Source organism: Silurus meridionalis, chromosome 3 (genome assembly GCF_014805685.1).
Source record: "Silurus meridionalis isolate SWU-2019-XX chromosome 3, ASM1480568v1, whole genome shotgun sequence".
Lineage (NCBI taxonomy): Eukaryota > Metazoa > Chordata > Actinopteri > Siluriformes > Siluridae > Silurus > Silurus meridionalis.
In genome coordinates this window covers 14,346,461-14,362,936 of record NC_060886.1, presented here as the reverse complement: position 1 = coordinate 14,362,936, position 16,476 = coordinate 14,346,461, and the positions used below count along the sequence as shown (strand labels likewise).

The 16,476-nt window shown below is 39.3% G+C and overlaps 1 protein-coding gene across 4 annotated transcripts; it reads left to right on the top strand.

Moving 5' to 3' along the window:
- Positions 1-321: 321 nt before the first annotated feature.
- On the top strand, positions 322-16,069 carry inhbb (inhibin subunit beta B). Of its 4 annotated transcripts, none has more exons than XR_006925143.1 (3): positions 322-1,648; positions 5,342-6,792; positions 15,940-16,069. XR_006925143.1 is itself a non-coding variant. In XM_046845244.1 (2 exons), the coding sequence occupies exons 1-2, from the start codon at positions 1,240-1,242 to the stop codon at positions 6,112-6,114; spliced, it is 1,182 nt and encodes a 393-aa protein (XP_046701200.1). In that variant the 5' UTR covers positions 322-1,239; the 3' UTR covers positions 6,115-8,882. The 4 variants fall into 4 exon arrangements, 1 of the variants encoding a protein (XP_046701200.1); XR_006925142.1 differs by lacking the exon at positions 15,940-16,069 and adding an exon at positions 11,485-11,606; XR_006925144.1 differs by lacking the exon at positions 15,940-16,069 and having other exon boundaries at positions 5,342-6,335; positions 6,413-8,888.
- Positions 16,070-16,476: the final 407 nt, after the last annotated feature.

The window sequence follows — 16,476 nt, the reverse complement described above, 5'->3', positions numbered from 1 at the left end:
AAGTGCTTTCTTAAAAAAAAAGAGGGTATATAAATAAAGATAAATTTGCATCAATTTAAAAACACGGGGATGTGGGAAAAAATACATCTTACAAATAATTTCAGGAAATTTTGATTGACAACGATGATAGATAGATAGATGGATGGATGGATGGATGGATGGATGGATAGAGATAGATAGATAGATAGATAGATAGATAGATAGATAGATAGATAGATAGATAGATAGATAGATAGATGCGCATGTACATACAATTCAACCAGATATTTGATACATTTTACATTCACATTATTATATAGTATATTGTGAACGTAATATAAAACCTTCCAGGAAATCATTCTATAAGCTGTTGCACATAGAAGGGAATTTACAGGATGACGTTGACACTTTATTCAGTGTTTATTTGCGTCTAAAGGAAGGGATTTTACAATGTGACGTTTACACTTTATTCAGTATTTAAGCTCGACTTGCCACTAGAGTTGTTCATCACAGGCAGGAGTAAATGGATCGGCAGCTGATGCTGTGTTCGCCTTTACATACTCCACAGAGAGGTAATCTCTCAGCCCACGTGGTTTCAAGTATAAAAAAAAGTTTCCGCGCGAGACGGCTTTAGAGGTTACTTCATTGAGGAAAGGACAGAAAGCGCGACATCGAGCCCGTAATACGTATAGGTTATGCATCAGCCAGAAGCTTGGGATTTTCTAGTCTTTTATAATTCCAAAAGAGGACCTGGACGAAGAGAAGGTGCGATCCAATCGAGGACAATATTTCAGTTCTTAGTACTTTTAGTGACTAATCTGTGAATTCGATTAGCGCTCGGACTCTGATTGCACTCTTGGTTTTTTGGGTGGGATGAGTTGTTCCGTCTTTAGGAGGAGGATATGTCAAACAGATGGGCGAAATGTGGCGTGTAGGTTGAACGTACACTGATCTAGCCTGAGGCTGAGTTTGGATGCTCGAAGTCAAGCCCATCTCTTCTTACCACCTCCATCCTTCAATAAAACCAGAACGTATGGAGCTTTCTCCAAGACAACTTCTGGGAGCCTGGACCGTTTCCTAACTCAGATTGTTCTTACGTGCGTTCTCAAGAAAATATTTTTCTTTTTTCAATAACTTTTATGAACACGTTGTTTAAATATCTCATGTGGCTGCACAGCGTCGATTTGTCTGGCACGACGGATCTGTGAATGCAAAAGAGCAAAGAAATTACTCAAAACACCCGGTCTGTTGAATTAAAAGATGATCGCCTGTAGACGAGAAGGAGAAAAGATGAAGCTAATGGTGCGGGTGATGTGCTGGTTAATGGTTTGTGTGCTGTCAGTGCGGGGCGCCGGGAGCGACACCTCTGCGCTGCCCCGGGACTCGTGCGCGTCATGCGGCCTCGGCCGTCCCGACGTTCCAGACGCGATGGACACGGACTTTCTGGAGGCAGTGAAGAGGCATATACTGAGCAGACTGCAGATGAGACAGAGACCCAACATCACGCACCCGATCCCCAAAGCGGCCATGGTCACGGCATTGAGGAAGCTCCACGCCGGGAAAGTGCGGGCGGACGGGAGGTTCGAGATTCCCAGCTTAGACGGCCAAGCCGCTTACAGCAACGAGGCGCAAGAGGAAACGTCAGAAATTATCAGCTTCGCTGAGTCAGGTATGTAGAAATCTTCAAACTGTATAACACAGTCTGAAACATTTTAATCCCTCAGTTTTGACATCGAAAACCCAAGAATAATATTTGCGGAGATGAGTTGCAAAACACCATTCAGCACGTGGACTTGTTTTTGTTTTTGTTTTTTACTTTTTTTTTTTTTTTTACTTTTTTTTCTTTTAGATTTTTAGATCTATCGACAAAATATTGCGTCATAAATTAATTATTCTTAATTTACATTTTTCCAGCTATTTTACATAAACTACATTAAATTACATGTAAATAATTCACAAAGTATCATACAATTCCATAGAGGTGGATATCAGAATGAAAATCTCTTGTTCTGCAGGATCCAATATATTTACACCAGATCACAATGACGGCTATTAACAATTCTCTATTAAACTAATTTCATATATTCACACATTTTGCCAATTAGGTATATTCTACTGTGACCGTTTAGATAAGATATTTCAAATAACATAAATAAAAGTTTGAAGTGGCACCACTACTTATTAAATAAAATGTAGTTGTGATTAAAACATTATAATTCATCTGGATAGACAGGTTAACGTTTTTAATAATGAATTCTTATCGTTGTTAATATGATGAAGACTGAAAATCAGGCTGCTACATTTCTTCACTTATGATGGTTGTAGTATGAAAGATGATGCACAATGTTTCTCAGCCTGACTCCCTCATCTCCTTTTCTAAATACCTGCACAGCACAGAAGCTTGGACAACTTCTTTTCACCACCAAGATTGAATGAAACACACTTATGACAAGTGAACAAAGGAATAGCAATTATTGGGAGGTCACTGTGCTTTCCTGTTAAACCCAATATGTCAACATTAGAAAAAAAAAGAAAGAAAGAAATCACTCAGAATAATGCATGAGACATTTGAGTTGTGCGGTGGGGGAGCAGAGGCTATAGTGGGGGGGTCTACTCATATCGCAGTTCTGCAAAGAATGAAAGAATGCTTTTAAAATATCAAAGCAAAGCTAGGCCTCTTTGCATTTTCACCCATTATTTAGGACACCTTTGAACCTTTGAGCTGCATTGTGTCATGAAACTGGCTTTGGTCCCTGCTCTCTGGACCCCTTCTGCCTCAGGGCCAGCTGGCGCTAACCCCCAGAGTGGAGGTTGCCAGCCAGGGCATGGCTTTGGGACAAACTCCCAAGGTATTCTGCAGTGAGTGGCACACTCCTCCACTGAGCTTTTAGATGTGCTCATCCTGTGTAGTTCCCCTGATCTATACAACACCTAGGAGATAAGTCAGCAAATCACTGTAGTTGCGGGCTGAAAGCTGGCCTCAAAATAGAAATCTCACCATATTTTCTTCACCTAGCAAGGGCCAGTGGTCTAAATGGTTTGTCCAGAATGTTTGCTTACATATCACACCCTACTCTAAAAGGGCAGAAGGTTGAAACCTGCCAACATGCAGGTGAGAACAGCTGCCAGCTTTATGTCTCTGTTAACTCTGTTCTGTGGTCCGTTTCAGAAGGATTTGGTGTCCCGTAGCCACAGGAGCGAAGCGAGAGATGTGTGCTTCTCATTTGTCCGAAGCTATTCGGACTCGCTGAACTCTTAACTTCCAGTCCAGCATGGGAAATTAGGCTTTATTATTTGACATTATTCAGTGTAGCATGTATTCAGAAGTTTGCAAGAGGACCTGCAATTTCATCATGCCAATCAAACCCCATTTGAATTGAGCCCCTTGGAAATCTTTGTTTTATTGACACTGGATACTGTTTTGGAAATTTGATTCTACAGTATCAGGAGATCGGTAGGATGCTAGAAGCTAATCAGACAGCAGCCCAAATTCTTGCACTAAGCAGTTCATATGAAGCAAATCCAGCATGAGAGCAATTTCTAGTGAGGTGTAGAAGAAGGCTGCTGTTTATGTAACCACTTTTCCATTTACTGTTTGACATTTGTTTTAGAATTCTTGCAGGAGAGTAGGGTACACTGGCGGCATTGGCACTTCACTGATCTGCACGCATGTATGCAGTGGTGGGGCAGCTTGTAGTCTAAAAGGTGTATTAAATGTAACAGACTGAACTAACTAAGAGTCTAGTAAATTCAATGGGCCACCGGGGCATCTGCTGATAAACAGACTCGATAAACTCAATGAGTCAATTTTACAAGATAGCAAAGTACTAGATTCCAAATATTTTCTACCCCCTCCCCACCTTTTTGTTGACATTTTAAAATTTTTGTTGTATTGTTGTCTTAAATGATTAGTTACATCTTACTCAGGTATATGGCCTGTTTCATCTGTACACCACCTCCTAAGATCACAGGAAACTGGAGGGGAACCGGAAAGGAATGTCACATGCAGCTCCATAAGGGATTAAAGTGTTAATGAGAGCCGGTAATCAACCCTTCTTTCCTCTGCCTCCTGTAAAGTTGGCCAGACAGTGCTGATTGCCCATCTGTGGTTCAGCTCAGCTGAAAGTAAGCACGCCCAATCAGCATGTGGGCAATGGATCATGTGGCTACTTTCCAGACCTCACCTCCCTTCCTGCTTTCCTGTGCAGAGGAACTCTACAGACTAGTGGACATGGTTGTTCCATCAGTCAGACCAGTCTGCACTGTGCATGTCATTTATTTTAAGAAGGATCTGTTGAGGCAGGCAGTAGAGCACTTTATTGCACAGGTAATGCTGGAATATTTACAACCTCAGGGTCTGCCGGCAGTTAATGAGGTAGAAAGTTTCAGGGGAACTGTTTGCTAATCTATTTTGCTCATATTTTGCTACACAGCTTTTAACAGCTGATACGATGTCCCCAGGGCTCTATTTTCTGTCCCTCCTGAGCTTTAACTGTGTGCCACTTTGGGACTGCCGAGAAACTGGGTTCCTGCCAGAGAGCAGAGGCAGGCAAACGAGTCTGGACAGGGCTGAGTGCACATAAAGCCACTGCTACATGGGGCCAGACAGGCTGTCAGAGAAACAAGCCATCTTCCGAGGCAAGCTGTTGACACTGACCTCAGCTAATCAGTTTGCAAACAAGGTAATTCAACCAATTCAGCACATGCCAGCCGTAAGCAGCTCTGCGACTTCAACCAAAAGATCAAATAAAATATGATTAATTATACCATCCATCACTTTGGTGCTATCAGCAATTAGGTGTTTGTGGGCTCAATAGAACTTTTCAAAAATGAAAAAAAGGCCTGCATCCTGAACTGTTCCAAACACTGGCTACATGCTGAATACAACAGTATTGAGAATACTGTGCTGTGTCATGCAAATGTTTCTTATTTTTCCTGATCATCCTTTTTATTCAGAGGCCACATGCTCAATACTAGGCTGTCCCATAATACCTCACAGAGTGCATTGTGCTGTCAGTCTCCAAGGCTCCAGGAGCTGTGGGTTTTTTTTTCACTACGCTCACTGTGAACTCAATGAACCCCCCAGGGCAGAACTCACAATCCACCCCTACTTCCTTGCATCAGCAGCCTACAATGCTAGGCCAACTGGGCCTAAGCCCAATGTTGTGCTGCTGCAGCCTCTCCATCAATCCGGGTGATATATGAAAGGGAGAACAAAAGATCATTTGAGAAATCTGAACCTGTCAGGGCTGTGATAGGATGGAGCAATTTACCTTAGGCACAAATAGCTATATATGGTATTATTTAAAATAAAATGAACACACATGCCTCAATAAATGCTTTTTCCCTCCATTTCCTATAGATGACCTGACTTCTGTGAAGTCCAGCCTCTATTTTGTGATCTCCAATGAGGGCAACCAGAACCTGTATGTGCAGCAGGCCAGTCTATGGCTGTACTTCAAACTTCTTCCTGGAGGCCTGGAAAAAGGTGTGCGTCGGAAGGTGACGGTGAGGTTGCATTGCCAGGAGCTTGGCGGTCAAGAAAAATGGGTTGAGAAGCGGCTGGAGCTGAAGCGCAGTGGCTGGCACACATTTCCATTGTCAGAGGCAGTCCGAGTGGCATTAGGAAAAGGTGGCCGTCGACAAGACTTGGATGTGCACTGCGAGGGCTGTGACATAGCCAAAGTGGCGCCGGTTTTAGTGGACGTAGGTGATCCCTCGCACCGCCCTTTCCTGGTGGTGCGAGCACGCCAAGCCGAGGGGAAACATCGCATCCACAAGCGTGGCTTGGAGTGCGATGGAAACCATGGTGGTCTGTGCTGCAGGCAGCAGTTCTACATTGACTTTAGGATCATAGGCTGGAATGACTGGATCATAGCTCCCGCTGGCTACTTTGGCAACTATTGCGAGGGCAACTGCCCGGCATACATGGCAGGAGTGCCGGGCTCGGCATCCTCATTTCACACAGCTGTGGTCAATCAGTACCGCATGCGAGGCATAAGCCCAGGCTCAGTGAACTCCTGCTGCATTCCTACCAAGCTCAGCACCATGTCCATGCTCTACTTTGACGATGAGTACAACATTGTCAAGCGGGACGTTCCGAACATGATTGTGGAGGAATGTGGCTGTGCCTGAGGCTGTTTAGGGAATTGTAGACTTTCAATGTAATCAAAGGACATTACAACAGCAGTGACATATTTATGGGCCCGTACCACAGGCATATACATGTTATTATAAGGACACTCAAAATGCAAAATTGCACACTACTGTGTGTGCATGGAGCAGTGGATCGTCAGTTGTATGACAGGAGTAATTATGTTACAATCTACAAACACAAAGACATTGAAATGAGAAAGGTATGAAAATCACCAAACCTTGTGAGGTTTTTTTGTATCTAGGTGAAAATATGATGTTGTCCTTTTTACTCCAACAGAACTGAAAGGTACATTTACCTGTGACAAGCTGGTACTGCCCACTGCTTTGAGGACTGAGCAACAACCCTTCCGAGACTAGTGAAAGCACTGACATTACAACGTCCTTTACACTTCAGAACATCAGCACTTCAAAAACAGTGACAAATCATTCCATAGAGGTGGAGTTTTCAATAACTATGTATAGCATCACCTTTCATGCTCAAGTCATTCCCAGTACCACGACTAAAATCTTCTGCGGCATTGTTCCATATCAAACGGGTAGGCTACATAAAACTGCTAGCAGCCTTTTGGACAATTCTTTAACAAAGTGGCTTTCCCTCATGCTGCTAATGCACCATCCATGTGGCAGACTGCTGAACCACGACGCAAGGTCCAACAGGTGAAGTGTGATGTTATAGTTCTTTGGCTGTGAACTTCAGTGTCTCATAAATGCTGTCAGCACCATGTGCTCTGTGGAGGCATTATTACTGACCAGCTGGCAGTACAGCACTTGACAAAAATGCTCTAAATGCACAATTTAAAGCACTTGCCTATTGAAATGCCTTCAAAAGGATTGTCAAGAGGTGCACCTACCCCAATCCTCACTCAGTCCTAGTCATATAAAGTGCCGCATAACCTATGCAATGTATAGTAATCCTGGTCCGGACCAAGTGTTCTGTTCTGCTAATCTTTAACTTTTTATCAAATACTTGAAAGGTCTTTCGCTTTCTTTTCAAAGCGGATGAATGTTCATATTTTTGCACTGAAAAGCTGCAGAAATATTAAAAGACAAACAACAACAACAACAACGAAATGCTGTGGGGAAAAAAATATTTTTATAATAGGCAACTGAATTTTCTGTGTACCGTATAATTGAACCAAAGAGGCCAATATCATAGTTATTGTAATATGGTGGAAAGGCTGTTACAATATTTGTACAATATTTGTTTATCCTCTTTAAGAAGCCTAATCACTGTGTCAGGGTACGACATCAGAGTTTCCCTTTCAGCTCTTGATACTTTTTTTTTATTTGTACAGCAAACCTTTCATATTTAATTCTTTCTTAATTTTCTATGTAATGAAACTTATTTTTAGCTGTTGGTACAAAGTCAACCAGTACAACATGTAATTTCTGTACAGTTTATGTAAAAATAAAAGAAGCTTTCGTAAAATATTTTGTAACTTTAAAATAAATTCTTACTCTTAATGATATCAAAAATGATTGAAAATGAGTTTTTTCTTTCAATTTTATAATAAGAATATATGCAGATACTGTTCCAAAGATTTTTTTCCATTGAAGAGTTATGGCTTCTGACTTAACTAGCTGCATAAATACGATATGGCATAAATACACTGTGTACATGTCTGAACAAAAAGTTCTGATATTGTTTGTCATTCTCGGTGTCCTCTCAGCTGTTAGCAAAAGGTTTTCTACCTGTCGACATGTAGCCACACGGCATGATTACATCAGAGTGGGTTCCCAGCTCTTTCTTTATCTGTTGCCTTTTTCTAGACCCTTAAGGCAGAGCTACGAAAAACAAGCTGGTATGAAGGAACACTTTATGCCACACTGGCCACACTGGCCTTCACTGAGTGACGCAAAGCAAGTCTTCCAAAACACATCCAAAACCCTAGGACATAGTGGAATAATCATCTGGAATTTAGCTCTCCCACATCTGAAAACTGAACAAATGTGTGAAATGTTTAAGATATTCAGAGGAGACATCTAAATCATGACAACAAAAAGGGGATGAGTCACCTCTGGCACTACTACTACTACTAAACAGAGACAATATTTGTGTGTGTGTGTGTGTGTGTGTGTGTGTGTGTGTGTGTGTGTGCATGTGCAGGCACATGTTTATGCACGTGTTGGGGTTGTATGTGTCAATAAGAGAGAGAGAGAGAAAGAGTGATCATATAGAGGTTGACTGAGCTGTCTCATCATGTAGTGCAGAGTTAGCGGTGTCGGCATGGCTGTTGGAATGTTAATGACACTATAGTTATGCCCCCTAGCTACCTTGTGAAGCCAAACACCAGCACACACACACACACACACACACACACATACACATACACACCCACACAAGCACACACACACACACACACACACACACACACACACACACACAGATTCACTCTTACCAAGGAATTGAAGGACCTTTTCACTTCAAAATGCAGTGAGGAGTTTGTTTTGTTTGTGGCAGTAGCATACTCCTACACACATGCACGCAAATAACGTGTGAGATTTATGTGCATATGCATTCTATTTATTCTATACAATCCATTTTGTTTTTCATTGTTCACACACATTTCACAAAATTTGCTCTTATATAAGAATTTAACTGCAAGCAAAACCAAACACTTGGTCCAAAACCCTCAATGTCCTCCTCAAAATGGAATCTGTATGTATCTATATGTCTGTGTGAGTAAATAACAATCCATTATTTAATTATCATTTTTTCAGACCTCTTTGCATTTTGTTGTCTATTACTAGCATTTTCCTTTTTTTTTTGCATTTTATTATTTACTATTTTTAAAATATAAAAAAAACCCAATACAATTCCATCATTCTATCATGTTCTACATGTTCTAAACAAGTTTCAATTGGTGATTTAGTCTTGTTGGATTCAGGTTACATGATTGGCAAAACATTTGACATATTTTCCTTTGGGCTGCTTCTGAATTATGCTTTGGGACATTGTTTAGCTTCACTGTGAACTGTTAACCAATGAGTTTGAAAACATTTGGCTGAATCTCACCACATATAAACCAGTTTAAAATTCATCCTGCTGATTTTGTTAGCAGTCACATCATTATTAAAATTCAAGGGTATCAATACTATTTGCACCATACTTGCCTGTGCCAAAAGATTAGATTGCTTTGAATCATGAGCATTTTCTGCCTTTTGATTATTCAGGTACAAGTTGATTTTGGATTATAAGAGGTTGTTTCAGAACAGGCTTTTTTTAAAAGATGCTAATGCTAAACTGGTATGTATCTTTTCTGGTTTACAGCTTGTGGCAAAACCTCTGTATTTATTTTGGTATTCTCTTGATTGTTGGCTTTGTCAAAGATATGCTTCCTGGAGCACCAGGGAAAGAGTTCTGCTATCTACCTCAATTGTTTTCTGTGGTTTTCTGGCCCTTTGGTGTTTTTTGAGCTCATCAGTGCAATTCTGCTTTTAAAGACTGTTCTAAATTGTTGATTTTGTCCATGTGTAATGTTTTGCTTAAAATTTGTTTAAAATGTGCATTTCATATTTTCAATCAACTCTAGTACTTTTATCTGATTACTTGTAAATGAGTTAACACAAACTGCAATAGAACAAGTAACCAGTCAATTGAACTATTACTTTTGGTTCTTAAAAAATCTGTTGAACCTAACGAATTTGCTTTAATTTCTACACTCTTTACCCATTTTTGATACTAATACCCTCATGTTAATGAAAGTGCTTATATTATTATGTATAATCATATTTATAATATAATTTCCTATGTTTAATTTTAAAATCAATATATTATGGTAAGCATACAGCTTTGTCAATGTCCAAATAATTTTTTAATTGAATTTACTTTTAAAATATCCATTCAATTTCACCAAATATGATAAATATTGGTGTTGTTTCTACCTACAAAAATATATAATTACCTGGAAAGAAAGAATTAAGCATTTCTAAAAAAAAAACAAAAACATATAGATCTGTTAATTGACTTAAAGGATTATTGGGTATTTGCTAAAACAATAAAATGTTTTTCAAAGGTCACAGTCCAATTCTAGTCAGGATCATAAAAAGTGTGACTAAAAATCCTGCTAATGGCTTAGAGCAAACAGTTTTAGATGATGCAAGTGGCTCAAATCTTGCCACAAAATATTTTTGTATTAGACTATGGACATAAAGTCCATTACTTGGATATTTTACACTTTTAAATACACAGCAAGAAATTACTTTACACAAATTTAGATGACTTTACTCGACCAACTTTACCATTTGGTTTCCGTTAGGAACCTTTGCTGAAAGGTCAATAGGATTCAAATCACCAAGGCCAAAGGAAAATGACCTTTGAATTATTCACAGCCCTGCAAACTCTATAACATGCAGTTCATCTCTCATCATCATAAATCTATGAAAAGGTTTAATAGCCTGAATGGCATGTCTAAAGAAAGTTTCCAAGACCTATACATTTTCCTTGGCCAATGTGAAAACAACCAAAAATCTGTGTTTCTCACTCTTCTGCTCTCTAAACCTTCACCCCACACTGCCCCCTCCCTAGCACACACCCTCCCTTTATGGTGACCTTTTGACTCTTGGACCACTAGAGTATACTGAGGGCCACAAAGACTCCATTTGTGTCCCACTTCACCTAGTGCAGGCTAGGACCCAGGGATCGACAGAGGCCACCTCCATAGGGAGTCGATGGCAGAGTTACCGCTCTGAAAGAACTGATAGTGTGCCATAAAAGGGCGACTGATTTTTTGCAACTGAAAGCCTATAGTTATTCCCCCACCTTTTTAGCGCTGCCTGTCATCTAAGACATAGTCAATAATCTCTGTGTCCTGTCAATATATACAACTGGCCATCTTGTTGTTGTTGTACTGTCAAATGGGCTGTCAAATGTCTTGGTGAGGCAAGACATCTTCATGGCAGCACTTTAAATGATAAGGCTAGTTTAAACTTTAAATTGAAACTGTAGTGAGTAGTTTGTTCACTGAAGGTAAATGTAGAAGAGGGTAAACAGCTGGCCTTTTGTGTGCCAGGCAGAGTTTCTACACACATTCATGTGACGCGGTGCATGCAGAGCCTAAAACCGCTGATGGAGGCAGTGACAATAACGAGAGTGAATGAAGCAGCCATACTGCTCTGGACTCAAGTTAACTGACAAAGCGAGTTGTCTCTCTGATCTTCCAGGACCAAGAAAGAACTGAGGAAATAGGAGCTTATGAGTTAGCAGTGTATCTGTATGTGTGTAGTTAGGGAAATTCCATTCAGGGGGATTTCAGGTGTGGCGGCAGCTTCACCTTAGAGTACATTAAAAAAATGCCATCAGCATGTGTGTGTTTCATCAAGACTGACGTGAGTTTCGTTATTTTTCAGGTGCCTTATTGTTTGGTCACTGAGGGCTTTTAGATTTGACAAAAACAGAGATACTAATGGAAGGGGGAGGGAGTGCCTCAAGATGCTGCTGACTGCTTCAATGAGGACAGAAATGGCTTCAGGTAAAAGGAAAGACTAATAGAACTTTACTTTAAGATGACACACACCCCTGTTAAAAGGGAACCCTTCAACAATGGCACATAGAAAAAGTCTGATCACATGGTTTGAAAAGGTTATGTGAATTAATGAAATGTACTAATTTACTAAGCGACATGTTGATAGAGCACTGGATGACCTTATGTAAGTGTCTCATGTACCATATCTTTATGGAGCTCGCTTTATGCACATAGGGATTGTCATCCTGGAACAATTTTGGGTCTTTCAAGTGAAGTGAAAATTTAGTGCTATTCCATCCAAAGACATCCTACACAATTGTATGCCTTCAAATTTGTGGTAACAGTTTTTGGAAGAATGATATATGTTAGTAAATGTCAAGTGTTCTAATACTTTTGGGCAAATAGAGTATGTTCTATATATGAAGGTTCTAAGAGTACTGGTATTACACATTAGCTTACAGTTATCAGCCTAATATTATTTAATAGTTGTTAAAATCTATGAGTACAAATGTCCTCTTGATAGTGTATTAAGCATTAGCATAATCTGTGTGCCAAAATATTAAACATAAGACCTAACATATGACCTATATAGCTCTATTAACTGAATTTAAATTAATCAAACCACAGGTTTTGTTATTAAAATGGACTTAAAAGAAATCATAAAGGTTTTAGACAACATTGCTGATCACCTGAGCCAACTGGTATAGGCCAATAGAAATGTGGCTTGAGTTTAATAAAATATTTAGGGAAATGGAAACAGAACAGAGATGGTAAAAGTACACTCGTCCTTCACTCAAGTAGAAGAATAGCCTTTATTTGTCACATATACATTACAGCAGAGTGAAATTCTTTTCTTCACATATCCGAGCTTGTTCAGAACCTAGGGTCAGAGCACAGGGTCAGCCATGATACAGTGCCCCTGAAGCACAGAGGGTTAAGATCCTTACTCAGGAGCCCAGAAGTGGCGGCTTGGCGATACCGAGGCTTGAACCCTTGACCTTTCCAAACAGTATCAATATGTTTTACTTGTGTTTTAAAAGACTCTGGTAAAAAATTTTGTACTGACTACACTTTTTTCATTCAGGTTAAAGTAAAGAAGTTTGGGCTATGACATGTACTTAAGTAAAAAGTAGACATTACTACTACCTATTTTAGTATCACTGGTAACTGGACCTCACATCATAATAATATATTAATACAAAAGAATTTCAAATGTTTTTATCTAATGAATGTATCCCGGCTGAACAACTACTATGTAATAGGTACAAGCAGAGCAAAGATCATGATAATGAAGTGATCAGGAATGTCTCTGTTCATAGTCATGTTTACATCGCTGACTCCCTCTGTCTCAGCCACGTTAACTATGCTTCTTGTTGCCTTCTGCATCGCTCATTGTTAGCTTTGTAAACTAGCCTATGACTGTGGTGTGTGTGAGCGCCAGAAAATGATAGACCAGTGGAAGTGGCTGTGGTTAAAAAAGCTGTGCAATAACAAGAAATAGGTTGATGGGCTGAAAACAACACACAATGAGAAGAAAAAATATGCTATGAATATAAAAATATAATATTATGGATTATGTCACCAAATAGATTCAAACTAAAGTAATGAGTCTTGAGTAATGTGTGTGTATATATATATATATATATATATATATATATATATATATATATATATATATATATATATATATATATATAAATAATATATCACTTCAATGGAATTCATGAGAGAGTTAAAGAATAATGAAACAGTCAGACTCCAGGCTTTCCCCATCTAACCTTAGAGCCAGAGGGTAAACAGTGAGTCAAAGTCTGCGGTTATCACTTCATTCAAATGAATCTTACAGGGCAGAGAGTAAAGAACGTGACTAGAACCACACAGAGTGTGTGATTCTCTGATGACTGATGATGATGATGCCCTGGCTCTGATAGCATCTTAGGTTTTTCCATAGTCAAAGGCAGGGTTCAAACAGTGCAGAGAAGGACTGGAAAAGATCTACTGTTGACTGAGAGCAGACAACAAAAGACTGTTATATCAGAGAGGCCATTGTTTGTGTGATTTAAAGTTATATAAATACTTTGATTTTCAGGTGCATATTGAACATTCCCGAGGGCTGGGCCAGATATTACAGTATAGGGGACATTTTAACAGGAGTAAATGGAAGCAGGGATATCCCTGGAAGATTAACAGTGGTACAAATACAAAGAAATGCAAAGTTATTCAGATACTACATATGAGTAATCAGTTATCATCTCGAGGTTTTCTTGATCCTAAACGTTAATCTGCAAAATCTAAGTCATATCTGGGTTTACCTAGAGCATTCGTCTTGTTTTTTAAAAGACACTCCCTACGTATCTAGAAATCCAGAAACTTCTCGTGAATTACTTATACAGAAAAGAATACCTGGATTGCATTTAATGAGGAGGCAGCATTCCTGTGTACCAACATGTTTATCTATCACTCTACTGTAACCAAAGCTCAAAACCACTGCCAAATCTCACTCCCACTTGGGAATTAGAAACCACATGTCAAAGTTTAATGCCATATTTTTTTCAATAATCATTATGACATAGCCAATTGCCCTAATAAGGTACCTTTTGGGTGTGAGTTGCTATGCTGAGCATGACTGAGGTAATGGTGGTGGATTCCACTTCAATTACCTAATGTTCCATGGTGGAGAAAAAACATCTACAATATATCAGCTACTTCCTGATGTTGACCGCATCTGTATTAGTAGGAGCAAAAGCAAGTGGTCATGTTGTTGAGTACCATGCCAGAGGCAAGATTAGATTTGTGCTTAAAGGGAAATAAATGCATACTGATGGCTATGGGGAGCGATAGGCAGACTTTTTCCCCTGGGTGTGCCAATGCTCAGGCCTTGGGAGTGGCCAGTGCTCTTAGGATAATAATTTATGAGTCATAGATAGAAACAGAGGAGCCTCTAAATAGAGGTGGGACCACTGTAATGTGGTGGACTAGCATGTGAAATCCAGATCTGATGGGTACATGATGAAACTATGTATTTAGGGTGGAATAGATATTTTAGAATTGTCTTTGGAATGCATGACTATACTCATTTATTTGAAGTGAGTACTAATTTGTGGTCTAAAAAATTCAACTTGTGTGTATGTCCAAATAGGTGGTAGCAATTCTGTTTCAATTTCCCTCTGATGCTGCTTTATATCTTGTATTGCAATGCCTTCAGGTGAAAACAAGATGTTCTTACTTCAAGGCTTGTCCAGACTTGGAGATGATGAGAGAATGGGAGACCATTGTGCTTTTTCTATGTCAGGGACAGTGGGCTGTAGAATGAATAGGTCTTGTTCAGAGGTGGGTGGACATGCATGTAAATCAAACAAAAGGGAATCCCCACAAAGATTTATCAACCATTGTATATTTCCTCAACTCAATTCAACCTTTTACAGACTGTCAAATAGCAGATCTGACCATTAGAGAATACTAAGAATAATGCACTGGATGCATGCCCCAGAAGACAAGGAAATGTAAATACAAATGGTTTTTCTCCTGGCTCCTGCACTGACTGCAAGGTTTTCGTGTTAATCAGTATACACAAATTCCTACCTAAAACAAACAAGTAATTGCCTTGTGTTAATACTGTGTAGCGAGGATGCTGAGTCATTAAGAAGCTTACACAAATATGTGGCAAACTGTAAAATACTTTTACCTTCTTATGCAGATTTAAATAGCTACTTATATGTATGTACCTTTTCGAGGTCACACCCAAAAGCTCTATTAGATAAAACTCTCTGTTAACTACATTGACAGGCATGGCTAAAGGCTGAAGAAAAAGAGCAATGCAGAAAAAAAGGTGTTTAGGATATAGAGTAAAATGAAGGAACTAATTGTTAGGGTTTCCCTATACATCTGTGTTACTGATTCTGACATAGATTGTCTGTGGGTAGTGCAATGGGAGAGAGCATACGAAAGCTTGTGCTATAGTTACAGCAATCGGGTGTGTTGCATCACTGTGAAGGTCAACTTTTTCAGGGTAGGATTTATTTTCCTACCCTGGTTGGTTATATCGTCTGTTGGGCAGCAGCACATATAAAATAAAAGGCTTGGGCATGACATGTGTTTGTCCCAGACACCTGCGCTTTTGATTTGCCCACATGAAATGGTGCTACAGTTTGTACATCTAGTTTTACATTTAGAAAAAGAGTTCATAAATGGTGAAGGTTTATTAGCTTGGGGTTTATCGAGTCAGATAATATATACAAATTCAAATGTTTTACTTTCATTATGTGCAGCCACACATAATGCAAAAATATTTTGCAGAGAGAACACTAAAGCCATTGTAACAGGTATATATTTGTATCAGTCCCCATTCAGGACTGGAATCAATGGACGCAACAGCAGCCTGTGTTGACACAAACCAGGCGAGGGCCCAGATCTCAGAGAGACAAATCAACAAACACTGGTGAGGCCCTGCACAGCTGATGGTGGACAGAGGACTTCCTTTGTGCTTTTGACTCTCTGCATGCACAGCACTATGTTCATCTCTTAGCCAGTTACTTTAAGACTAAAAATAAATCTTACTCCCAAACCATGCATAAACATAACTTGCATCATCTTATATATATATATATATATATATATATATATATATATATATATATATATATATATATATATATACAGTACAGACAAAAGTTTGGACACACAAGGTGTGTCCAAACTTTTGGTCTGTACTATATATATATTATAGTCACACTGAAGGCATCAAAACTATGAATTAACACATGTGGAATTATATACATATATACATATATATATATATACATAACAAAAAGTGAACTGAAAATATTTCATATTGTAGGTTCTTCAAAGTAGGCATCAAGAGAATGCCAAGAGTGTG

What these genes read in the sequence shown, in the direction of transcription:
- inhbb (XM_046845244.1), top strand. Translation starts at nt 1,240, where the DNA reads ATGATCGCCTGTAGACGAGAAGGAGAAAAGATGAAGCTAATGGTGCGG. An exon ending in TATCAGCTTCGCTGAGTCAG is followed by an intron (nt 1,649 to 5,341) that starts GTATGTAGAAAT and finishes CATTTCCTATAG; the next exon opens with ATGACCTGACTTCTGTGAAG.